The sequence below is a fragment of the Xiphophorus hellerii genome, chromosome 4 (genome assembly GCF_003331165.1).
Source record: "Xiphophorus hellerii strain 12219 chromosome 4, Xiphophorus_hellerii-4.1, whole genome shotgun sequence".
Classification (NCBI taxonomy): Eukaryota; Metazoa; Chordata; class Actinopteri; order Cyprinodontiformes; family Poeciliidae; genus Xiphophorus; species Xiphophorus hellerii.
The window spans coordinates 24,482,370-24,509,579 of record NC_045675.1 but is presented as its reverse complement, the minus strand read 5'-3'; the positions used below and the strand labels follow the sequence as shown (position 1 = coordinate 24,509,579).

General features: G+C 42.4%; 1 protein-coding gene across 7 annotated transcripts; it reads right to left on the bottom strand.

Moving 5' to 3' along the window:
- Nucleotides 1–20: 20 nt before the first annotated feature.
- Nucleotides 21–22,729, bottom strand: sema6d (semaphorin 6D). 7 transcript variants are annotated; one of them, XM_032561192.1, is made up of 20 exons: nt 22,537–22,729; nt 16,279–16,447; nt 15,714–15,825; nt 13,396–13,456; nt 13,122–13,184; nt 12,922–13,023; nt 12,688–12,778; nt 12,334–12,453; nt 11,065–11,153; nt 10,063–10,280; nt 9,853–9,984; nt 9,089–9,244; nt 7,839–8,012; nt 7,394–7,534; nt 7,107–7,184; nt 6,933–6,991; nt 6,306–6,362; nt 5,646–5,828; nt 3,870–4,126; nt 21–3,772 (listed from the first exon to the last, which is right to left on the bottom strand). In XM_032561192.1, exons 2-20 carry the CDS (start codon nt 16,397–16,399, stop codon nt 2,642–2,644), a joined length of 3,345 nt encoding a protein of 1,114 aa, XP_032417083.1. In that variant the 5' UTR covers nt 16,400–16,447; nt 22,537–22,729; the 3' UTR covers nt 21–2,641. The 7 variants fall into 7 exon arrangements, with proteins under 7 accessions (XP_032417083.1, XP_032417082.1, XP_032417084.1 ...); XM_032561191.1 differs by lacking the exon at nt 22,537–22,729 and adding an exon at nt 21,590–21,873; XM_032561193.1 differs by lacking the exon at nt 22,537–22,729 and adding an exon at nt 21,590–21,872 and having other exon boundaries at nt 3,885–4,126.
- Nucleotides 22,730–27,210: the final 4,481 nt, after the last annotated feature.

Below are 27,210 nucleotides of genomic sequence, written 5' to 3'. Positions count from 1 at the left end.
AAAACACCACAGAGAAACAATTTCTGTGCAGTAATATTTTATTTCAACTATACGTGCCGAGTTAAAAAAATCAACAAAAACATGAAACAAAAAAAAACAAAACATTATTTACACATTCACAGTACAACTTTACACATATCTACACGCCCAAATACTCTGGAGATAAAATATACAGCTGGCTGTGCATAGCCATTATGCACAGTATTTAAAACAAACATACGTGAGATAAAATGTTTCATCTACACATACATTAAAGTCTGACTGAAATATAAAGGCTTCAGTTTGGATTGCAACGAAAAGACCCAGGTCATATTGCAATGTACAAGGCAGTTGAGCAGTGTTTGATGAGTGCATGTCTGTGATGTCGGTGTGCATGTGTCGAGTAGAAAACAGAGCATAAACACTGGTTAGATGACAGGCAGAAAGCCTCTACATACAATCATCACTTGTAAACAAAACGTGGCTTTGGGCTAACAGGCAACTGACACTCAAAAAAAAAAAAAAAAAAGACTGCAAAAGTCACCCAAATCATGTACTCACTGCTACAAGAAATGATCCCCCTAAATCGTCCTTTCTGGCAAACAGAAACAATCCCCCTCCCAACATGTCTCGGGAATTACAGAATCTGCACCACTGCCGGCTATGCCAAGGGACAGCTTTCATCTGAACATTTGAATACTGTGTTAATACATTGGCAGTGAGCAGGACGGGCTGGACGTCGAGCCTTCTACTCAACAGCGCAATGTCTTGACTGCCCCTACATCCCGTAGTTATGAAAGTACATTCACTGCATGGCACCACTTTGTCGTGGAATATCACAAATCTTCGCAACACTGGCAGTAAAAGGGAATAAATAATTTTAACCCAATAAGTATTTTCCACTGTCCTTTTGGGGGACTTAAACTCCCAAGTGGAATTAGTTAGAAACTTTTTTAGACAGACATCCTGCTAAATTTCAAATTGCTTGTATAAAAACATTTGCAGAACATGTGACACATACAGAGAACCAATTAACATTGCCAACAATATATACTGTACTAATTTGTTTTGTGAATAAGGCACACAATGCACAGATTCAGGTTCAGTTGCCTAAAAATATTTATACCCTTTATTTATATTATTTAAGTATATACAGGACCTTGTCATTCCCAGCATGACTTATTTGGACACATTAGTGAATGTTGAGTTGATTGTACACTGGCCTTTTGCAGAAAAGAACTGCACTAGAAACACAGGCTGTGGAGCACATGACAAGAATATTATGTTGTTGCACTGTACTGAGTTCAGATTCGTTTTTCCTCCTTAGGTTTATTGCAGGGGCAAACTCCTGGTAGCCTTGTGTTATTAGGGGGCATAAGTCTAAGAGAACAGAAGTAAGCTGAAATGTCAACATTGTATAAAATTCTTTTGCTACTTTCACAGTGGTACATTTAATGAGAGACAAGAAACACTTGAAAATAATGTTTAAAAGTATTTCAAAGCGGGGCGATATTATGTATTTTTAATACTACTACTAATGAGAGAAGACCAGTAGAACTCCTAGACAAGGGCAATTAAGAAAAGGATGCATTTCAGTCCTGGAGAAAAACATTCTATCCAATGTTTTAGTCTCAACAGTGTGTTGATCTGTACTTTTCCACCTCTGTTTACAGTATAACACACAGACTCAGACACAAGCAAATGTCCACACCCATATCAGCTGTCCTAGCATTGGTTGAGGAAACAATGCATTAATGACAAATGCTCTGTCTAAAACCCATAGCAGCAAATGTCAAGAAGTCAAATTTCCCAGTGAGTAACAGAGTCCCTGCTTTCAGCATACACCCAACATAAGCAACTTCAGCCCAACCCAACCAAATGATCATTAGTGTGTGACACAAAAATGGATGCATCCTTGATTCAGATTATAATGTTGGAATAAAAGACAGTGACTCAAGTCTTCAACCCATCTTAAGGTGCTTTCACTGACATGTGGAAACTCAAGACCAAATATATACGCTACTTTTTCAGAAAGCTGCTTCTCTGGTCGACCAAGACACATTCAAGCATTCACATCCTTTTTCACCTTGCCTGGTACTCAGTTTAGTTGCTTGTAGTCAGATGTAGCTAAAGCAGAATGCACACAATGAATATTAACTTTCTTTATTTCCCCAGGCGTATCACAACCATGGTCATCGCCTACCTCTTCTCTGATCAGTTCACATTAGTGGGAAATCAGTGCTCAAGGGCAGTGACAATTGAGAACCATTCTTCAAGTATTCTACTACTTTTGCCCACACGTATGCCACACTGGCCTGTTGAGGATGCCCTAAACCTTGTACCTTACATTGGAACAGGTGGCACCAAAACCCAGGAACAATGGTGAGCAGCAAATTCACCACTGTCTGCTATTCATTCCCTTGTGGCTACTGGGTGCAGGGAAGCAGTTGGGGTTGGAGGGAGGCCCAGTAGGTTTCTTTGGCCATGTGGTGTCTTGCCTTTCCAGTGCAAGTTAATGCACATGCCATTTAAAGAGCATTTAAACACCTCAAGGTGATACACAAACACACACAAGGCCTTATCCCATCCAGACATCCCAAGCCCTTGAGCACAAAGCTCTGCAGACCAAGAGCCTGTTTAGAAATGTCCATGGTTGTCCATGTTAATAACTGTACTTGTTGACCACTCGCATCTGTGGAGTCTGTGGAGGAAACCCATTGGGTTTTGGGGGCACATCTGGCTTTAATGATGGGGTCCTTTTAAGCCCTGTTCGGGGAAGCGAGCCATGCCCACTGTAGCTGCTCTGTCGAGAAACAGAAGGTGGGTGGGGTGAGTGCATCCCTGATGCCACCATTGCACCATGAGAGTCAAGTCTAGAAGGGGGTGTTGGGGGCATGTATCCCCCTCTGTTCATACTGTGCTGACGAGACACAGACACCCCCATGGTTACTCCATTTGGTGAGGTCGATAAGGACTGCCTGTGAGAGGCACTCCGGTGGAGTTGGTAACCCCCTCTTTGTCTTTCAAGGGTCCCACCCATGCTTAGGCTTCCTGTGGGTGTAGTGGGAGTGGAAGGCATGGGAACATCAACCCTTTTAGTGGGACTGTGCCTTGGTAGAGAGGAGGAGGGAGAATACAAGGAAGCTTCACGGCTGGGCACAGCTGGCGGTACTTCAGTCAGTTCCTCCATTGGCTCCAGCATGAGATGAGGCCTTGGGCGAGGCCCTGATTCTTCTTGTAGAATGGCCTTTGGGTTGGCCACAGAGTCATTAAGATGTTTTAAAAGATCATTCAGGGTATTCCTGGCATCCACAGACCTCTTCTGATCTTTCCTGTTTCCTTTACAATCTGGAATCTTCAGTTGCTTTTCAGAAGAATGTGGCAAAGTTTCATCACCATGGTCAAGGTTAGGCTGGTCATGTGTAGCATTGGGCAGCACAACTGCACTGGGGATGTTGGAGTGTCCCAGGGCAATATGAGGGTGGTTGGAACTTGCATTAGCAGGTGCAGGTGAAGAAGAAAGAAACTGTGGACTCTTTGCTGATGGGTTGGCTTCCTTATGGGGTCCGCTGACCTTTCCATGAGCCTTTTCCCACTGGTTCTTGATGGGCTGTAGGCCTTTCTGCTGAAGTACAGGAGTGGACTCTGGAGTGGGTAGAGCAGCCAGTTCCGGGGGCTGACAGCCATCCCGCAGAATCATTGTCTTGGTGTCACCATTGGGCGTATTCAAGTCTTTACCATTGCTAAGCAGATTGGTGAACAGCTTGGGAGAATCGATGTTGGCTTGGTATTCCTAAGAACATAAACGTAAAGGAAACACAGTAAGATAAGACACATCTTTGCTTAATTTTTAGGTACTTGTTGCCAAAACATGTTGAAGGATAAATTACGTTTTCTTGTTGTACCTTTACAGGGCTGTCAAATAGGCCATTGAGTTTGACAAAACTCCCAGTTGAGTCAGAGCAGGATGGTGCAGACTCCATGTCCTTGTGGACGTGCCTTGGTTTACGAAGGACAGAGTCTCGATAGCAGAAAACAATCAGCCCAGCCAGGAGAGCCCCCATCAGAAAAGCAGCAAAGACGCAGGTGATGAGGATGTTCATGTGGACCATCTGGTTACTGTCACCAGTACGGATATCCCATACACCTACAATACAGTGACACAATGGTTAACACCTCAACGAATACACTTGCCATTGGGGTTATTGAATGACACACACTTCACCATATACCAGAAGAAATGTTTGTGTGTAAAACAATCATGCTGGATTTTTCACTTTTACGCTTCTCCCATACAAAGCACCTACATGCAAGTCAACTACTTTCACATTCTTCAAACTAGTAAAGCACAATAAAGGACACATGGTGAAATTTGGCAGTCACTGCTCTGTACCTGCATCCATTTCACCATCAGGAAGCACTGTTAGTTCAAAAGAGTTGACTTGACCAGCATTCCACAAGAGGCTATCATGCTTCTAAGCATCAACAGGAAAAGAGTGCTCTCTTATCTGAGATGGAGCCAAATTGACTTTTTTTTTGCAGCAGGATCTTGGTTGGAGAATAGAGATGCAATGTTTGCATTCAGAGCATTCAGGAAGCTTCTGCTCTACACAAGGTTTGTTAGTAACCACAGACACGGAAGGGGGTTAGTGATCCACTGTACAGCCACAGCAGTGGTGTGGCACAGGAGGCCCAGTCAATTATCTACCAGCCAGGATAAAGTGTCACTAAAGCTAGCCAAAAGATTTCTAGAAAAAAGGATAGAAACAAATAAAGAAAGAAGGTGATAGGAAGTAAATAACTTGACAGGAAACAAAAAAAGCAAAGAAAAAGAAAGTGGTGACACAAAACTATAACAGACAAAAGCAACACAAATAATGTAGAAATTCTGTGCATTAAGTGCTCTCCACAATTATTGGCACCCCGGGTAAAGATAATGACAACACCAAAAATCATGGAAACACATGTTATGGAGACATTTGCTGAGACATGTGCTGTTCTTTTTTTGTGGTATTCAAACAGTTGAGTTTGGATTTTGTATGTTTTTCAGCCTTTTTCTAATTGAAATACTGCTCTGACTGTGGATATAGATAAGTTCAGATGAGTATCTATTATAGCCATTTGCTGACTTATTTAGATCAACACAAATTTGCCTACCTTTAAAGACACTCTCCTGTATGCTCCTTTCAGAAAAATGACTAAGAAAAAAAGGGTTGTGTGTCATGTAATATTCATACCCCAGGTCGTGGATTACCCTTTAAATACTTCTAAACTTTATTATCAACTCAATAAAAGTATAAATAAATATAAACAACTGATTTGGTTACATTTATTTATTTATTTAAGAATAGGCATATTCATGAACCCAACATATATGCATATATTTATATACCTACACATACTCACATAATACACAAAAAAAAACATTTATTTAGTATGATTTTTGTGTAAATTGTGACCCTGGGTATTCAGCAAGAAAGTAATTTGATAGCACTGAATAAATGTAGTCAAATTAAAGTTTGTTTTCTAAAAGCTTAGGCATTTTTAAGGCTTTCAATCTATCTCTACCAAGGTTGCCAATAGATATGAAAGACTCTTCTTGCTTTTTGCTGGTAACTATTAGACCAGCTTTAACACAGCATTTTTGGCCTCCCTATGAGCCTTACCCTCTGGCCCCCCTGGGAGAGAGTTTAAAGAATGGGATGTGGCTGGGTCATCCTGTAGCACAAAGCCTGAGCCGTAGAGCTCTGGACGAGGCCCTGAGCTGGGGCTTTGACTGGGTATGAGTACTGGGGGCTGTATGGGCCCACTGGGTTGGACAGTGACTGGTGCAGATGAAAACGCCATGTCTGTGGTGACAAACAAACGGTTAACAAATTGTGCAGGAGTGTAAAGCATACTGTTATCCCAATTAGTAGGCATGAGCAGAGCATTTGTGAGAGAAAAAAACTTAAAAAAGCAAAACAAAAAAGAAAAAACACATTTACAGAGCCAAAACAGTGCATCATTGAATATTCTAAACAAGAAGAAAAATATTAGATTAAAGTGTTGGCGTTGGTACACAACATTACGGATGCTAAGAGTTGAATGGTTGGCATGCATAAGAGAAGATGGATGAATCAGGAAAGGAAGTGATGCTATGAGTGGTTCTGTGCTGTGGTTAGAGCACCTATGTGGACTACGTTGTTTGTGACGGTGAAAAATGAAGCGTTAGCATTCAGTAGTTGTGTGGAACAAGAGATGAAAAGTAGCAAGGATGGAAAGAATAAGGGTGGGAAACGCTGAACTCAAGGAAAGAAACCAGTTGAGTAAAAGATCAAACTAACCAGAGGTAGGGTCGCCAAATGATTTGTAATCTGGCGCTGAGGTAGTGCCCAAAAACACTAAAAACAATTAAAAGGACAAGAAATCATTATAAGGGAATTCAGAGGTAAAAATAAAACTGAACACTTAAAACCTGCTTTGACAACTAATATTTAGCTTCCTAGCAGCTTTTTTTTGTTTTTTTATTTATTCTGACTGGAAGCCCTCTGGTTCTGATCAATACTGAGGTTCAGCCTTGGTCATGTTTAGCCAATACACATGAAGAGAAAAGTGCATTTAAGTGAGATTCCTTAGGATTATATTTGTCCACTCATAAAATGTAATAAGACTTCTGTCATTTGCATGAGCTAAGCATGACCTTTTAATTGTACATGTCCATGTGTGGCCTTACAGGCAGCCATAGTTACAGGTGGCCATGTACTGTATGTAGATGTGTGTGTTAATAATGCGAATACATGTAAGTGGTAAAGTTACTGGAGTGGTTACTGGTTGTGAGTGTGCAGGCTTATGGTGTATGCAGAGATGGGTTTGTGTTTCATTTGTGTACAGTCTGTATAAGTGTGAGCATAAGTGAATGTGTTTGTCCGCATTGCAGGATCAATGGCACGGCATGGCGATGAGAGTCATACCTTGACAGTCTCCAAGGTGAGTGGTATTTCCATATTCAACATCCTGTTCGTATCCTTTCCTGAAAATATGAAGGGAAAAGCTTGGCTGTTACTTAAAGAGTTGCAACATGCAGTCTTGTTTTCTCATATTTGGTATTTTGTTTTCTTTTTTTGGAAACCGGCGCTTGAACTCACAAAACACCAGGCTGTATCCTCTCACAGGCTCCATGAGGCTTCCAGCCACAGTAAGGATCTCTTGATGCAATGCATGACCTGGCACACAAACACAGTGAAAAACAGGCTTAATGATTATGGAAAGAACATCGTTATCATTTGTGACTGACTGAACATTAACCATACGGCCGCCTAAGGTCAAACCGCTATGATGCCCTTTATGATGTTTACGTGAAAAACGCCTCAAATAAGGTCAAACACCTATGAGTGACAGTACAACCCCATGCAATGAGTACGGTCTCACTTACTTTTGGCAGGAGGAGTGCCTTTCACAGCGACTCAGGGGAATACGGATGACACAGCTTGAAAAGGCAACATAAAGGCTGTGTGTGTTATTGTCCACATGAAGCGAGAGGACACGCTTATCATCCTCACGGTTAGACGGGCACCTGGAAGGAGACGATAGAAACCTGTCAGCAAACTCAATCCTCTAAGTGACAGTAGATGGGGACACTTAAGGTGTAACCTTTTGTCCAAGCCTAACAGCAATTTAATCTTTAACATGTGACGCTTCATCAGATAAATAATCACTTGCACTGCAATTGTGGAGAATGCAGGCAGGCAGACGCCGCCATGTGTGCCGGGCGCTTTTATTTTAAGAGTTGCTGACTCACCAACCGAAAGACACAAAGGGGAAGAGAAACAGAGAAGAAAAGCAAACACAGAGATGGAAGAAGGTTAACGTAGACCTACTTGGCCCTATTGAAGACATCAATCTCCTCCAGCAACAGACTCTCATTCAGGGATAGAAGGGAAGTCTTCGCTAAGACCTTAAGGACGACCCCCGACTCGGCGCCGATGAAGACCACCGTGTAGTTCTTGTGGGGTCCTGCTTGGCCGTCTACAGCCAGCGCTGTTAGTCGGTACCTTCATAAGTAGCAGAGAAACATCAGTGAAATTATTATATATCTAAATAATGTTTAATCAAATGCTAAGAATCAAAATACAAGGCAAAGCAATAGCTCTCAAGCCAACACTTTTCTTCATAATTCACTGTGTGTCTAGTCCATTACTGCATACTCTTACTGATATTTAAACATGAGGAACTTCAACTGAATGCAGCTTTTCCTGAAATTGCAAAACAGCTATCTATTTGGGAGTGAACCAAAGATCTACAGTGGGAAACATTTAAGGCAAACAGAAGTGTCACATCGCACATCCCTGCCTCTATATGGACCCTTCATTTATACCACCTAAAGGGGGGTACAGCCCAATTAGACGCACGGGTGTCATCTTTTATCTAGGTGAATATTTTGTTTAGCTTTTAAATAGAACCGGGATTTTATTAATTCCCAGTATTTGTAAGTAAAAAAATGTAAACTGGAAAACATGTTGGATAAACTTTGGGCACCAAAAAGTCGTGATATTTACCCCATAAAGATAAGAGCTTGTTTTTTGTGCATGTTTCATGTGTGATTCCAAGTTTTGTGAACTTCAAGTTGGGGTTGTTTTATATTTTGAAAATACTGCTTTTCACTATAGATATTTTGGTGAGTATATATCCATTACTTGACTAATGAAGATCAACACAAACCTGCCTTACTAAAAAGGCATGTTCTTTTCCCATAGCCATCTAAACTGCACATAGTTTATCCTAATGTGAGACTGTTATGTACAGTCTTGTTTTTCTTTTTGATTTAGAAACCTTTCAGTCCCTCTAAAAATAGTCATAACACAAACGACGTAAAAAAGGAAGAAAAAGAAAAAAACTAGAAAAACATTTTAGGTTTCAAACAGGTCAAACAGGAAGCCTTTATCCACAAAAGTGACATATAAACATGTCAGTAATGACATAAAAAACTTGGAACCGTTCTGTATATCTTACTGGCACATACACCCATAAATGTGTGTGTCAGAGTGTAGGTCTTGTGTTTCCATCGACAGATGTTTTTCCATGTATATGTGATGCCCACGGGTGTGTGCATTTTTCCATGTATGCTTACCGGACACGTGTCTTGGTGAACCAAGGCTCGTCCCCAATCGAAGGCACAGCTGTGTCCATAAGGGGGTGGGACTTGATGAACTGCAGGGTGTCGTCTGGAAACTCCACAGAGCTCTTAAAGGATGCAGCCGGATCATGACCTGCACAACTCCCAGGCCTAAGATATGGAGAGTGCACATGCACAGAGGGCAAAAGGTCAAAGATTGGGCCTATACCGTCAAACACCAAGGAGCAATTATAACATACAATGAAATGAATGAAAAGCGCCGGGACAGTTTAGGGAGGGGGAAGTAGCAGGTGTCTTTTGGGGTATGGAAAAGGCCTCAGCTGGAAACATAAAATATACATATGCATGATTATCCCTCATCAATGATTTACAGGGGTAATGAGGTGCAACGCGGACTTTGTGTTTTGGACGCAGGGCAAGGCAGCCGATATAAGCGCCAACACTAAACTAGCTAAATATTCAATGCATTTAATTATGCCAAATTAATAATTTAATCACCAGCAGATGGCAAGTGTGTGTGCTGGGTCAAAGCTAATAACCCGGTGGCTTGCTTGTGAAAAAGATTTGATTTCACTGGGTTTAACCATGACAAAGAAGGACTAAGAAAGAGAAAATTGAGGTGGTTAACAGCTGCTGCTCAAAAAAAACAAAAGTTCAGTAATTCATAACACTCTTTAACCACCTTACTGCGCATGCCCTTTCCCTGTTCGGATTGTTTATTGAACGGTGGGCGTATTGCCTTGAGTTAAAATTCTAACCGAGGTTTTGGCAGCTTCTCCTCTGGAAACGGCGTCCACACAGAGTCAGGGGTCTTCTGCTCCTTGAACCGGCCCATGAAAACTTTCTCTATATCAGTCATGGAGAAGGCACACACTGCTGACCCCGGAATACTGTGGAAGGGATATGACACCAGTGAATAGGGATGTTTGAAGAAATATACAGCCCAAGATCCTCCCTCTGTGGCTCACCTGTTCATCTGTGTGGTGAACACGCCCACCACGGAGGGAACGCCGTTGACGTCGATGATGTCGGTGATGGACTGAAGCACGTCGAAGTAGAAGAAGGACTCCCCCGGCACGGAACAGTTCAGCCTCGCCTTCACGAAAGAGGTCCAGTGCTTCTCCAGCACTCGCTGCGACCCGCCGACGTCATTTTTGCAGATCCTGGCCACTCGGGAATAAACAACCTGTGGGGGGATAAAAGAAGGTTGGAGAGAGGACTGAGGCGAGCGGAAGAGGACGGCATCTCCGTGAGTGTCACTAAAAACACTTCAGGTTCTTGAATAATAAATAACTCCATCCTGTAGCAACTCAGCACAAATCACTTAACACACACACAACTCATATTTAACTCCGTGTGAGGAGATTGTTCACCCCGAATGAAACAAACGCAAAAAAATGTACTTAAAGCAGCACTGTGCGAAAGTGTGTCTGATTGCACATATTACAGGGGCAGAGAGCATAAATGAGGTACATGAAGCAGTCGGCTTAGACGCTTTTAATAATTCACCAGTGCAAACCTCCATCAGAAGCCAGGTGTCACCCCAGCATTAGTAGAGGTAAAATATTTAGTAGCTAGTGGCTGATGGAAGACGCCGGCTTCCTGTGGCCGGCCCAGCCCAACCCAGGGTGAGGTATGGTCAAACGCAAAGCTGGTCTCCAACGTGGACCGTCCTAATTCCCATTACATGACTGTGTTTGTTGGAGTGTGAGGGAGATACAAAATACAAAGCCTGTAGGGGGCAAATCCTTTTACTGTGTAATGGTCTTACATTTGAAAGTCATTCCCAGTAAACACTGGATGTTGAAATTTCCCTTTCAACTGGGATGTGATTTATAGCCGTCTTTCCATCACCACTGAGGCTCATTTATCGCAGCGATTCTAACCCGTCCACTAAAGCAGGGACGTCCTGCACACTGTGTTTTGGAGGAACATCCATGGTGTTTAGATCAGAGGTTGCACTGTCTTACCTTTCCCAGGTTGCTGTGTTCCACGGCAATCTCCCGGTAGAAAAAGTACACGTAATTCCCAAACTCGGCTGCATGCAGGAAATGAGGTTCTGAGGGGAAGAGAGAGAGAAACGGGGGGAGACGCAGGCAGAGAGTTAAAGTGTATTTCTGCACCGTCACCACTGCTGTGGATGTTGAATATTTCAGAGATTTGTACAAGGCCGTATATGACAGGGGTGACCTAGATTGCCTGGGAGAGAACAGGCCATACTCCCGTGAAGCTTGGCAAGGCAGGAAAGCTCTCTATCACTCCAAAAACAGCTCTGACAGTCACGTACGTACATGCACCATGGCATTTAGATTTTTGGCATGTATTTCCAGAGAAGAATTCAGAGTGACGGATGGCTTTTTTTTATTATTAAATGATACGGTACTATAGTTTTGCTGGAAATGTTTCCTCCTCTGCAACAATATTGTCAAGACTTGGTTGAAATTTAGCCAATGACATGAATCACCTTCCCTTTAAGGGGTTTAGTTTAGAGCTTGATTTTTATTCATACAGTTCAGTTTTTACGTGAGGAGTTTTTACATCTTTTTGATTGATCACAGAAACGGCACTTTATGGAGCCCAACCAAACATGATCAACCAGGAGATGAATCTGTATATCGTATATAATAAACCTCCTCATGCATTGGCCACACAATGAGATTTCTGGTAACTGTGTCGTAAATTATGAAATGGACTTGTAGGGGACTTCATAAAACAAGCATGTGTGGAAGTAGTTTAATGAAAAAGCTTGGCATGCAAGAAACCTCAGCTGGAAATTGTCTCATTTACATTTCCTGCACAACATTTCAAGTTCAAATCAGTACATTAAAGTATCCAAAATGGATATCTGGAATATTGTTGTCCAAAGACCTACTTTAAGATCAAAGTAGATTTTTACGGATGCCACCAAAGTGACTCTCCTTAACACCTCAGCAGTCAAAAGCTCATCATCTGCCATGTTGGTTTCCAGCAGTGGACAAACTATCTAGTAGACTGTATTAGGGTTATTTTTTTCTGGCTTTATGTAATATGCAAACTTTCTGAGAAACTACACTTTTCATTTTTATTAGCCACAAGATGCAACCGTCAAAGTGAATAGAAATGAAGGCTTGAAATGTTCACCCACTGTGTGAAGGAATCCACATGTGTTAAGTTTAACGTTTTTACGATGTTCTAATTGACTGACGTCCACCTGCACTGTTCCGTACAATTGAAAAGCACAGAAAGGGCCATTTGCTCACCTTTCAGCCATTTGGAGTCGTATTTGATGGTTCTCAGTGCTGATCCATCACCCATACTACGGTAGATGACAGAATCACTGGCCTGGAAGTCAGCAACTGTTGCAGAATACAGCTTCCCCTCTAAGAAGCCAAAAACAAATACATAAACGGTCACAAAAAGTAGAAAGAACAGATACCACTGCTTCTCGCTGCTTTTTTCTTTTATAACACTTAATTGGCTGAGCTGTTATCGCCGCAGGCAGTTTTACCGTAGCAAAGACACGGAGGTGATAATGAGAACATAAGTAGAAACACATTAGTTGTTCTCCTGCAAGACTACATATGCGCGCCGGCGGGTGTGTGTTCGACCCGTACCAGCGAAGAGGGCCACGTTGGTTTGCTTGGAGTCGAACGGGCACCGCGCCAAACCATTGATCTCTTCTCCGTCAAACTCGAGGTTATCCAGCTAAAGGAAACACAGAAATCACCCACACATCAGAGGAGACCCAGCGGAAACATGGGCACATCTAAGCGGCTGCATAAATTTGTGAAATTTGTGCAGCTAAGCGGGTTTCAAATGAAAAACTGAAATCGTCCCGGTCCACTGACCCTGTAGTATCTGCACATGGGGTTGAAGCCATTGGTGCCACAGATGAACACCAGGTCATCATTTCTGGGAACCAGCACTTTAATAAAGTTGTGGCACTCATCCTGGAAACAAACACACGCACACACATATAATGAAAATCCACCCGCTTCTTTCCTCACATTGGACACTTTGTCAAGTCCCTTTTTTTCCCCATACTTACTCTATGTTTTCCCTTCACAGCACACATCTCTCTGTCACCTTGGCCCGATCGCCATGTTAACTTCTGTAAAGACGCACACAGCGCATTAGACATGTGCATGTCAAACAAAATACACAGACTTGCACTCAGATACAGCCCCCCTTCTTCCCCCACCTCAGTTTTTCCACTCTCATTTTACAACCTGTCCAGTTTGTGATGAATGTGGCTCAGTATTTTCTGAGGAGCCCTTTCAGAGTCTGTGGATTGAGAAAGCAGCTTGTGGCGAGAATCTTACCCGGTAAGAAATGATCTCATTCCTGTAGGATTCTCTCAGACTGACGAGGTACACCTGATCCCTGCAAACACACAACAACGTCACACGCACGCTTCCGTCAGAACAACAACGAAAACACTGAGAGGTTCAAATGGCATGGTTGTTTTAATCTTCTTTTTTTGCGATTTTTCTGAGGCTCTGGGTCAATTCACAACTTCATCAATTTGAAACCCAGTTTACATTACAATTTTCACTATTCTCAATTAGACTTTACACCTGTAAAAAAAACAAACTCCTTTTGTAACCTCAAACTAAAACCACAAAGAATCAGGATGTTAGCTTTTTTTTAAAAAAAAAGAAATATACTTAAATAGGTTTTCGTCAACATACTTTAATCTCATTAAAATTTTAATGCAACCGAAAATTACAGTATGAACAAAACACAACATTAAACTGTAATTTCATTGGCTGCAATTCTAATTTGCATTGTGATCAGTTGTTTCTTCATGACAAGTTGCGATCCCCAGATCAAACCAAAGTGGTCTCCAACTGGTAGACAATATTCATTTAAGTCATGGTCTAAGTAAATATTCTGACAGAATATGGAAAATCAATATCCGGTATGAAACATTTTTCACACCTGACCTTATTTTAATTTTAAAACTTAATTACAGATTCAGAACTCAGTCCCAGAAATGCTCCAAATTGATACTAGGTGGAAAAAAAACACAAAATAAAATGGTAGACATATTCACACATTTGAAACCTCACAAGTCTTAATATATAGATCCGGTTTACTCCATATTGTTGAAGGTGTTACCTTTGGTAGCAAAGCACAGAAATTGATCTTGAAGTGGAATAAAACCAAATTAAAATGTTAGCTAAAATCATGTCCAACTGGACCACAAACTGTCACTTTGTGGTTTAGCTAAAAAACACTCATTGTTTGATGTGCTGGAAAGACATTGCTTATATATTTTGTACAGTCCATGCTGTATAAACATGCCTCCACATATAATGGCAAATATTTTGCCTGTCCAACCATTCAGTCTTCATTGAAGGAACTGAGCGGTGTTATTCTGGAGCATCCTATTTATAACTTAATCATGTCAAAATGATACCTTTAACAATCATACCACCCAATGTAACTATGCAAGTGAAGGATGAGTTTGCCTTAGTAAATGATAAACTAGAACTGCCCGACTTCAAAATTCCCTGATTATCTGTGTCCTATTTATTGAGAAACATTTCTTTTCTTTAATCATTACTTTATCCATGTTTGATTTATATGAACTATGTTCTGTTGATAATGGCGTGCCAATAGAGACCATAATGTCTCTCTTGGCAGACAGAAGGTCTTAGGACTGCAATGTGGGTAGCATATGTCTACAACATATTTTATCTACACCTGCTGAGCTGGATGTACACCGCCATGACTCAATGTTAAAAACACAAAGGTCAAAGAAAAATGAGGATTTTAAATAACAAGCAAGATCATCAGCATACAGGGAAACTTCATGTTCAGGATTACCTCTCTGAATGTCCTGAACGCTCTCTCTGCATGAACATTACCAAGGGTTCGATAAGTTAACTCAAATGTCGATGGCTTGTTTAAGGTGGTCCGTATAAACAAGCAACGGCGGGTAGATACAAGTAGATAATCAATGAATTATAATTTGAAAAGGTTAGTAAAAACCATCCCAACGCAGCAAACAGATCAATATGGTTAATGGTTTCTTTAGCATAAGGAAATGAAAAAATGCTTTCCAGCATGTTGTCTACCATTGAAATGGCTCTGAAGAAATAGAGACAGGCAACAATTAGGGCTTGCTTTGATTGCTCTTGATTTATTTTCATTCATTTGACGATTGATCAGCGCTTGGACAACATATTTCTGACTCTTTTTTTTTTTTTTACTGAAGGCACAAACTGGCAGGAATAGGATCACACCTGACAACAAAGCACCATGTGGTGGCTGCAGGGACTTTAGAGAGACGTTTCATATTGTTGATGTCAAAGCAATTTCGAGCAACAACATTAGTGCTAGCAGTCACGTTAATTCCGCTGGCCATAAATACAGAAAAAGACATGTAAGGATGCCAAGAAACCCCCCTGAAAGCACGTCAGGCGGGTGTGATGGACGCCTTCATTGAATCAATACCAGCCATATACATCAGATGCAGGGCTGGAAGCCACAGATCCAATAACACTAAGAGCTTTTTCACCCGTATGCTTGTGTTTACGTGCCAAGCAGTGACTGAGTATATTGATGTGGGGGGATGTGAGAAAGGGAAAGACGACAGATCGAGATGGCAAATGTGTGTGTGCGTTAAATATACCTGCCAGCGATGAATAGCGTGTCCTGGATTTTGGTCATCAGCTGAAAGTCGAGGCGATGCTGGGAGTCGTTGACAGAGGGCCTGCCTCTGAACACAGGGTACCGCCGTGTAACTGCAGAGAAATCACACACACGCACTTTCAGTCGGAATAAATAATCTCACTCCGTTAACGTGACTGCTCTGATTAAAATTAAGTTCAAACAAAGGCTTGTATTTAAGACACACTGCAAATCACTATTGCACTGTTGTGTACGTTCTCAACAATCAAACCTGCATGTCATTAGTTTCCTGTGTTAGGTGGAGGCTGCTTATGTCAGCGTTTTTGCTTCGTTGTTCCAGTGCGTAGCGGAAATGGAAATGAAATCTTCCCAATGCTACAACTGGCCGTACAGCAGAGTGATTTTATGAATGTGGCACCATGGAGTGTGAACTGCTGACAAGGCAAAATGGATGGGACTCTGCCTTTTGTGTTAATTCGGTGTAGTAAATGAAATGAATAAAAATGTGGAGCCTGAGGTGAAGAGGTATTACATGTGATATGAGAGTTTTGTGCGTGTCCACTCACAGTGCGCGTCAACGACGTCTAGGGGCACGATGTCCTCCGGGAAGCTGACTGCGAGGAGAGTGCGCGAGGCTGCCAGCAACAGCAGAAGCTTGCTGAGCAGAAGCGCAGCTCCCTGGCCCATGGCTGCTCACAGACGACGCTTCCTGTTGCACACTGCTGGAGATGTTACCTGGAGACATGGAGAAAAATGCAGGTTTGTTGTTTCCTTGGATGTTGGTGGATTTCGTGCTACGGCTCAACGGTGACGTCAACTCTAGTCCTACGAGATGCGTGTGAAAAGCAGGTGAATGTATTTTTAAAAAAAGTTCAGCTGTGACGTAATGATGCACACTTAACGTTGCCTCTGATTTATTGATGACTGGGTTGTTGATGGTGAGGCTTGGCCACTTTCCTCCCATAACCTCTTGCTGCATCTGCTCTCTAAAAGGAAGGTCAGCCAAATAGAGTGGTGGGGGCGTCTCGGTGTGTGTTGGAGACAGCGGAAGTCCACCCTGCGAGGGACGCCTGCTGTCGCCGTACATCTGTGCTCTGATTCATTTCACTTGGCCGGGCCCATCACTAATCAGCGCATTGGCACTTTATCACCACTGGTAGCGCAGCCTCTGCTCTGACCTTAGCAGAGTTTTATCAGTGCTCTGCTGGCAGGTGTCACTCTGGGCTTTCCGTGGAGCTGGTCTGCTCTATTTTTATCGCAAGACAGTGATTCCCTCACTTGCGTCTGCACTGCGACATGTGTACAGTTGTTTTGACACGGTTGTAATTTTAGGAGATAATGGTTTACACAGTGTCTGATTGGAGATATGATATGCCAACGGTTGCAACGGCAATAATTTATCGTGGGCATGGCGGGGGGTTTAATGTGTGAGTCGGTGTGTGAAGGAGTACTTTAGGGACAGACTCTGTCTGTGCATATTAATGACTGGTGTACATTCAAATATTTATAAGGCAAACAAATTATTCATGGAGGTAAAGCCTGAACGGATATAAACAATTTACTGAGAGACGTCACACAGGCAGGGGGATGGATTAGCTTGGAGCACACTGAGATACCCAGACGCATACATGAGGCTGCGCATGCATAATCGCACTTTCAAATGCTAGAATGCAAGGGCTGTGTTGGACGCACAAATAGGAACGCACACACAGAGAGAGAAAGTATCGACTCATTTTTCAATTAGCCCCAAACCACACCTGCTCCACTGCTGTCTGTGTGCCCGGCCCTGCCAAGCCATTAGCGCTTTGATTGATCCACACAGGAAACATGGCTGATCAGCGGCCAGAGAAGACAAATCTATAGCCCTCACCCTAATCACTGTAGCAATGTGAAGACATTGTAAACTGAAATCTGATTGGTTCAACTTTTCAAAAGAATCACATATTTGATGCCGGCGCCGCCGGAGTAATTCTTCAGGTATTAAAAAATACCTACACCACATGGTGGTCAGGTCCCAAATTAGACTGTATAATCAAAGTAAGAGCGTCATGTGAGCATGCAGAGTGCATAAAGACGGCCTTTATGCTAACACATTGATATAAAACATGCTGCTTTTTCACTCTAATCCTGTGTTGATCTAAACAGTTACAGCTCGCTGATCAAAGGGAAGGGTTGTTAGCTGGAATCAGAGTAAAGCCCATGTGTTTTAGTCATGAGCAGTGTGTAATCATGGCTATTCAGCGCTCTGTGGGATACTGAGGCCTTTGAAAGAGCAGTGTCATTAACTCTGAGTAATGTAATGCCTGTATGAGATGATGCTTAAGCTTCATCAGTCCACATAATAGTTAAATTAGGGGTTTGATGTCTCAGCAGAAATTGAAAGATTTCTGGGACCAGAGGGTTATTTTCACAGAGATCTATACCGAGCACCTGTTAGGATCCTAATCAGAAGGAGAAGTGATGTTGCTGCTCTGTAAAAAAAAAAAAAAAAAAGCCTGCTGGTGTCCCTTAAAAGCATCACATCTTTTTTTTTTTTAAACTACCTTCTTTCTTTGGATGCACTCTTGCACTGAGAATTGTGCTATTTTAAAATCTCGCGCAATAAACTGCTGAGTTTCGAAGAGAAGCTTGAGACAGGAATAGATACCAAATGCTCAACAGTGGGGGGAAAAAAGCGGTAGAGCTATGAAAAGTAAATAAACTGAGCTGTGCAGTTCTACTTTATGGTGCTTTCATGAAAGCTGCAGGCTGTACACATATCCCAAACTTGGCGGTGTTCGCAGGTAGCTCATTTCTTCACTTGTCAAAAATTTTTGCAGCGCTTCTATTCATTGCCTCGTCAAAAACATTCCAGTTTTTCTTTTTTTCTTTTACTAAACAATCCAGGAGGAAAACACTTCAGGGTGACACTCAGATATAATCTTCCTTGCACGGCTATCGCCACCGAACTCTGAAGGAGCTTTCTATAGAAACTTTAGTGTAAGGTCAGTGATCTAAATTACTTCTTATTCTCTTATGAGGCCCAGTTTGTTTTCAGTTGCCTTCGCGCTCTCTGGTTCCTGCCCTCCAGTGTGTGCACGGGGCCATGTGCACGGGGCCATGTGCACGTAGGTGTGTGTGTGCGTGCGTGCGTGCACACACAACGCCTCAACAAGTCTGGAGACGCTCGGCTTGTCACGCAACTCAGTGCCATTCAGCGCTGCCTCGCTCTGACTCTGTTATTACAGGCTTTTCAGTGTCCTACAACCACGCACTTTCACTGCCGACGCCGCTGGCTCCGGTCCACGGTGTTATACATGGGGAGGGGGAAACAGAGAGGGGGGAAGGGTTCTGCTGGATTTCTGTTTCTACTGACAGTGGGTGACTTGGGTCTCTAGCCCAGTTATGGTGGTTGCAGCTCCAGCTTTAATGTTCCAAGCTTAACGCGACAGATTAACACTTATCCTCCTCTTAGCTGTGTTTTCACTGGCACATGTAGCCTCACCTCCATTGTGACACTGGATGGAAGTTGTTTTTTACTTGCAAGGAGGTCCTTCTCCGAGGGATTGGGGATCATAAGAAAGAGAAGCAAACAGCAGTGCATGAGATTTTGTAAATTGTGTGTGAACTTGTGGCGTGGATGTAATCCCAGCAGAACAACGGCTGCTGCTCGGGGGCTCCTCCACTTGTCATCTCACACTACGTGAGCGGTGAACCTAACACAGGAAACCAGATAACTAAGGAGTGGGGTTTCAGGCATTTCTCTACCCTGTGCATGTTTAAAAACACATGCAAACATGCGTGACTTTTCAGGCCTAAAGCTGTGTACATCCTGTAACGTGGTTTTTGGTGCTCTCCTACTTGGCTCGGTGAAATTAATCCAGATGCAGCTCCACTGGAAGGCTGAGTCGGCCAGATGATTAGAGCAGCTACCAAACACGCACAGAAATGAAATCTATTCCCTTCCCACTCCAGTAATAAGCATAGCACTCCTAACTGCCAGCTATTTATGCCAGGATTACGTCTGACGGGCTTGGTCGGACTTGTTGCTTCAGAGATTTGGCATAAAGGGAAGTTTTTTGCTTCCTTGAATGCATGCTTCCAAACTTTTCCTCCATAGCTCGACGAACAGGGGAGTGAAACAGAAGAAAGGCTGCTCTCAGCGGTAGTTCTGCACAAAAGCCGTACGTTGCAGGTGTGACGAAGACACAAAAGGGGGCTTTGGGCAATAGAACACAATAGAACCGCACCCCCCTCTGGCCTGTGGATCCATGTTTATTGGATATTTCTGATCACTAAACAAACAAACTGGAGCCAAATGTTGCGCACATGGTCAAGCTTTTACCACTCTGTCTACTTAGCCCAGGCAATCAGCGATCAGCATTTTAGGGACACCATAAAGGGATAAAAGTGGTCACTGTATGGTTTAATGGCGGCTGTTCCGGGGTTACGGCCGGCTGTAGAGGAGGTTAACAGTGGTCGCTCTGGTCACCGAGCTCTGACCCTGTGTCCAGCCAGGCGAAAGCGGGACACAGACCAGCTGTGCTGTCCGGAAAAGGTGGAAAAAATAAAAAAATAAAAATTAGGGCTTGTTCTGATGTTTCATCTGGCCCATGGTGTGGTGTTCCTCCACTACATGCAGTTTGTAATTACAGCATCAGCTAAGCTCTGTGATCTCTGTGGCAGGAGTTCAGATCCTTTAGACTTTTGGGGATTTAGATGTATTTCTAAAGGAGAGTGCGAGATTATTTGGCAAATATGGAACCAGCATTTAGATCATGAGTCAACTATCATCATGCTTAAACATTCATTGAGAAAGCAAAAAGAAGAATCAAGTTAGTTTAGGAGTAGCTGTGTGCATTTGTTAAATAATAAATAAAATGATATGAAAAAAAAAAACACAAAACAATATAAGCACTTCCTGTTGCTTTCTTCATCAAATTTGCCCACATTTTCTAACACAGCAGATTGTGGAATTACTCCAGAACTCTTTCTGAAATCCCAATCCGCATATCTCTTCTTTCACTCCAAATGTTCCAACTTTGCATGAGGATGTTTCACCCCTGTCCTGACTACAGAGTCCATGCTCCAGCCCCTGCTCTAATGCATGCATTGTGCAGACCGGAGCATGAAGGCATTCGAGTTTTGTCCGTGGTAAATCCTTTCATAGCCCTTTTAGTCCACATGTAGGACTCATACAAAAGAACAACAAAGACTCGGGGGACAGCGGTGGAGTGACAACGGTGATGGGGCTACGTTTTTTTTTTTAACTGCCTTCATTGCGCTTTATTCATGCCCAGAGCTGGGCTTTCATGCCCCCTCTGTCTGCGAAAAGGTTAGCAGCGCTTCTGCTGTTTACTATTCAACGTCAAGATGGCTTTGAAAAAAAAAAAAAAAAAAAAAGCTAGGATGCTTTAAAAATAGCAGAGGCATCAGAAAAGGAACCACCTTCCTGGTAACTGTCCGCCCATCTCCTCTTATTGTTTAACAGCCCACTCTTTACCAACCCCTCCAGTCATGTGCACCGCCACCAGAAGTTGATTTTAAGACATAAAAATAAGAGAAAACACTTTCATAATTTTACTCAACATTTCATCAGCAGTTTGATTCATTCTAGTAACAGCAAATATGGATGTTTGTAAAAAAATAAATAAATAAACGTTGGAATATAGCTTCAACGGGCTGTAACCCTTTTTCCACAGTCAATCATCAACGAGAAATACTTTTAATTTCATGGACGTTCCAGCCATTGATTAGCTTTTTGGATTAAAAAAAAAAAGAGCAGTAAACCGTCCAGTTAGAAATTTAAGGTGCGCCTTGATGATCGCACACAGCTTTGGTCTCAAAACGCAGGAAATTAGACACTTTATCCTTAAGAAAACCCCACATGTCACCTACCTTGAGCAGCCAAATTCACGCATGAATGAGATATTCCGACTGAACGTTATAATCCTTTGATAATCCATATGCGAGGAAAAGCCCAGCCTGTGATATTCCTGTTGTTTTAAGCTCCATCCGGAACCCCACTTTTTTCTTTTTTTTTTTTTGTCCCTCCTTCATCCAGATGCACTCTGTGATTTTTCAGCTCCGCTCTCCGCACGCAGGAGCATTCTGACTCGGGCTCGGTCTCCGTTCCCCGGGCCCCCCTTGCGCTCTGATGAGTGATCTTCAAAGCTCTGCCACGACCACACAGCCCCCACTATACCATCATCCCCTCCCTCTCTCTCTCTCTCTCTCTCTCTCTCTCCCTCTCGTACGCCAATACACCAGCCCCTTCCACTACTATTAACTTTGGAAACCAGTGAAGAAGGGCATAAACAGGAACGATCGTTTCCTGACTATCCAGCTTTCTGACTTTATTTGCATGAATTGATTTGGAAAGAGCAGCGCGCAGGAATAGCTCCCATCCAGCGATGTTTATCGCAAACTAATCACTTTGTTTATATAAAGCAGTCCAAGTTGCATGTTTACATCAACCGCTTTCACTTATTTAGTTGTCTTATTAAAAGTTGCGGGCAAGTATCAGGGTAAACAATTCAAACGTGGTCCCGTCTTTCTCCAACGCTCAGTGGGAAGAAGCGTCCGAGCTGAGCAGATTAATTTTGTCACCTAGAAATAAATAACAAGCAGACTCTGGCTTGAAATAAAAACAGTCCAGAGTCCCACTATTCCCCTCAGTGTTTTTTTTTTTTTTTTTACAGATCAGCACAGCGCCCCTGTCAGAGGGAATATATTATAGTTTTCCTAGGAAAAGACTTCTCTAGTTTTCCTCCCTCTTCGACTTTCACCGTACAGTGTGTGGCGCAACAAAAAGTACATCCACGTATCATCTGCAAGGGACTCACCTCATCTGAAACGGCTTATATATATATATATGTATATATATATTTTTTTTATGTATATATATCCTTTTTACGCGCCGCTTTTGGTAATCCAAAAAAACAGAAAATCTCTTGTGCGCGTCGTAGTGAATCAACTTCTCCTGGCTGGGAGAAAAACAAACTAATGCACGGCAAATGGTGTAATTCGACCCGAGCAAAGTCAATCCATCCACTGCGAGGACCGCAGCCTACCAATAAGCAGCGCTCTTGCTCCAGTCCCTCCCCCCCACAGTCATCCATCTCGCCTCGGTTGGTTTGGGCTTCTCTCTCTCTCTGCTTTACTCTGGCTTCATTCCCTTTCTTTCCTAAAGCCTGGAGAGAAAGGAAAAATTGACCCCCCTTTTTTTTCAGTTCTGCTTGTGACCCTATATTGCCCCCCTCCCCCTCCCTTCCCCAACTTCCCAGTGCTAAACCCCATCCCCCCTTCTTGAAGTCAGAAAGAGAAGGGATCCCATTTAAAATCATTTCAGCTGAGTTGTGTCAAGTCAGTAAAACAGCTTAAGACCTGTTTGGGTTAAAGAAAGAGAATTATCTTAAATGTCCTTCTTCTTCTTGAGAACTATGTTTTTTAAAAATGAAAATAGTGACTGAATCACTTAGCTAATTGAAATGAAATTTGAAGTTTTACCAGAATTACTTTTATATGAATTCTTTCCTTTTTTTCTCTGCATTGTTTTAACATAGACGGAAAACAACAGACGCATTCAATCTCACAAAATAAAAGCTGTTGCAAACAAGATCTTCAATTTCTGTTTTAAGGTTATAAGTGGGCCATATCTTATCAGTCGAGACATCTCTCTTGACCACTTTAGGTGCCAATGCAAATCAGAAGATATTCACACTGATCCAGATGTTTACATACACACGAGTAACGCATGTGATTATCTAAAGCTCGCTGCAAAAGTGAGATAGTTCATGATTTCCCAAGCGAGGTTACGTGAAAAGGTTAGAAGTAGTTAATATGTTACCTGAAGTAAGTAACTTATTTGTCATTTTCATTTGTTATAAATTCAGATTAGCTGGACCTGGAAGCCAAAGTTAACATACCAGGATCCAGTTGGACACTTACAGTCTTGAGCTATGCTTAATACCCCAAAGTCTGACTCTTTAGACCAATTTTAACCTTTCTAAGATATTTTTTCGCCAACAGTTTGAGGATCACAAACACAAATTGTTCTTGTAATTCTAACCCAGCCTACATGCTTGGCCTTAAACCAGATACATATCTGATGTATTTAAACGCAGCCACAGTCTGTGTGACAGCTAGACAACGTTTCCGGTGAAATCTCTCACCTAAAAGTGAAATGTTGGGGAAAAACTGAAATATTTGATCAGTTAAAAGAAAATGTATCTTTTTGAATTGTGAAAATGCCTTGTTTTCCTGGATAATCTGGCAGAAAGCGCTTTTGCATATTTGGTTCTTTGTTTGTGTTTCAGAGAGGAAGATAAATGGTGGCACAATGCCTCCTACAACAGATTATCCATATAAATAATCGTCTGCTTCTCTCTAAATAAGAGCTCAATGGTAACTTAACAGTCTTAAGGATTCACAAAACAACATTCACAAATTATGTTTTTAATGTATAAACATTGTTAACATGGTAAAAGTCCACTTAGGCCCACTTAATCCAAGTAGCTGCTAGATTCGTCTAGAATCAACGACAACTCTGGATTTATTCTAAATTAAGCTATCAAGAGTGTTTATCTGCTGCAGTGGGATAACTTATTTAAAAACCTGAACTATCCCTTTAATCAACCTCTCTTTGTAGCCAGCTTTTACACACACACGTCTAGCGCATTTTTGGGTGTGCATGTAAACATCAACGTATCAGTGTGAGCATCTTCTCGTTTGCATGCGAATCTGAAACGGTCCCCGAAAAGTGACGGGTCGTTCCAGTCGGGTCTGCGAGGCCAGACAAAGGAAGCCCATTTGCACCGAGTTAGAGAATCAGGTTAGCAGATGCGTGAGAATCCACCCGCACTGAACTTCCTCACCCACCGGCACACATGCTCCTGACAGCCCCCATTATTTGCTCCAATACTCAGATCTGCATCTCAATACTTGCTGATCCTGGTTTGGCATGTTTTTGCCCTGGCTTGCTCCACCCTCTTCCTCTCTTTTTGAGTCTTTCACAATATTCTATCTGTTCTGATGCAAACCCTTTCTTCTCCTAAGGTGCCACATGCTGTTGTTCTCAAACACGGTCTGATCTCGCTGAGGTTATCTTAGCTGATGCGCTTTCTTTTGTTGTTTATGTGACTTTCAATCAGCATCTTATTGTCGTTCTCTGCACCATCTAATCATTCCGGTGTCGCTGTCAGTCCTGGTTACGTCGGTGTGCCGTCCCAGTTTCCTGTGGGGACTGAATCAGCATGAGACTCTACGTGGGAGAGGATGTATCACATAGATAAATCAATGTGTCTAGCAGAGGGAGGTCTTATCTGTCAAAATGGATGAATAAATATCTGGATCTGTGGGTGTGCAATGATTGGCTTATTGATTGGCCTTTGTATTGCGGGGAATTGGCCATTTAATTGGTTATGCAATGACAATGTGATAGAATTTCAGTTGCTGGAGTATCCGTTTCAGTCTTACTCTAAATACTTAAGAGCCGCATTTTCAGACAAACCAGTTTTTACACAGATAAACATTTCACATTAGTCCCTTGCAAAAGTGCTCAGTGTATATATGAATTTTATATGACCCACTTAAAGTGTGGCATCATTTTTGAAATAATTGCAAATTGATACCTGGTGTTTTTTGTTGTTTTTTACAATATTGTAAAGGTTTCGTCATGAATCTTGCGTAATTAGTGGTGCTCATGGTCACTGTAGAGAAGCTGCAGAGATGCACAGCTCAGCTGAGAAAATCTGCAACTATTAGTCTTTCACTCCACATGTCTGACTGATGTGGTTGAGGGAAAATCAAAAGAAATCTAATTTGTTGTTTTCCAAGAGTAGTATGGTAAAAGCCAACAAAGCAGATAAAGCAAATCAAAACTTAAACTGAAGTTTTTGGTGGAAAACTAACTAATCTCCATGGACACATGGTGGATCATGTCGATGACAGCATTATGCTTCCTAGCTTCCTATAGAAGATAGGAAACTTGGTCACCAAATTAGGGCTGCAAAACAATAAGATGGTGGATGTTCAGTCTCCTATCGAGTCATAAAGAGTATTCATGTGTTCGAGCGGCCCAGTCAAAGTCCAGCACTGAATTCATTTGAGAATCTGTGGTGAAACTTAAGAATGACAGCTCTCCATCAAATCTGACTGAACTTGGAATATTTTGGTAAGACAAATAGGCAAACAAATGTTTGAATAGAGATGCATTGTAAAAACAAAAAAAAGTTTGAAAACCATTCATCCTTCTTTTTCAACCAACTACTTTCATTGGACTACTCCATAAAATCCCAATAAAATTAAAATCTGTGGTGGTAACACAATAAAACGTGTCCACTAATTTGCTGTAGATAAACTGTGTGCTAATTCGACTTGCTGAAATCTCATCATGTCTTTTATTTAAGAAGTCGAAGCGATCTCCTGAGTGAACGGAGACGTGATTATTAAACGGCGACACAATTACAAACATGGCGGCAATAAAGGTGAAACAGATGGGTGAATCACAAAGGTCCTTAAGCCTGGGAGGCTCACACAGATAGCGAGAGTGGACAGATGAATGAGTTGATATTTGGAGATGGGGGAGATAGATGGTGGGAAAGTAGAGTTATGTGCATGGAGGGTGGAGGGGTGGACAGAAGACAGAAGGCCTGTGCTACTCCCTCTGTTCTGATAAGCTCCCCCTGGGACCTCACAGTGTCGGTCGACCCCTGGGGGTGTGAGTGGGTTGGCCCAGGGGTGCAGAGCAGAATGTGTGGGGCTTGGCCTTAAGATGCCTGTACAAGAGAGGTGTGCTACCCTCCACTCCGATATTTACTGACTTCATAGCTCGTCCAGATGGCTTTGAGTCAAAGTTCGGTGCCAAGCTTAACCGCGATCGAACTTTCGTCAGCTGACTAAACAGCTATACAGTATAAAATTTAAACATATCACAACAGAGCGACCGATTAGAAAAGTCACTGAATTTAATCTCAAAAGGGGAAAAACAGAGGGACAAAAACAACATCCTTAATGGTTCCGCACTGGCTAGAGTAAAAGCTCCTGCTTCTTGGCTTGGCATTAAGTGTTCTGTCAGATGGCTGCCTCTGACTGTGGAGACAGTCTGGATTGAGCCTACACGCTGACCCCTGATTGATTAAGAGGCCATTTCTGGCGCTCGCCTGGCCTGGGGCACCATTTGTCACCTGACTGTGCACTCCTGTCGAGATGCCTCGCGTCCTCCAGTCTACATGCAGACTTCTTTCCACTAAATCCCCATCTCACCCTGATCCACCGGGGCCACCCGTGTCAGAAATCTGTCCCATCTCTCTGGTGTTTTGGATTAGAGCAAGCACCAAATGCTACTCTATGCCACAGAAATGTACAAACGCCGGAACACTTTCCCTGCAAAGGATGCGTCACCGTTGCCGTCTCAGTAGGCTGGAAATTAAAACGGGCCTAATTAGGAAAGAGTAAATATTATATGTATCTTTTAAGAGTAGTAGCAAATTATTGAGCACTTTAGCAGAAATGAATTG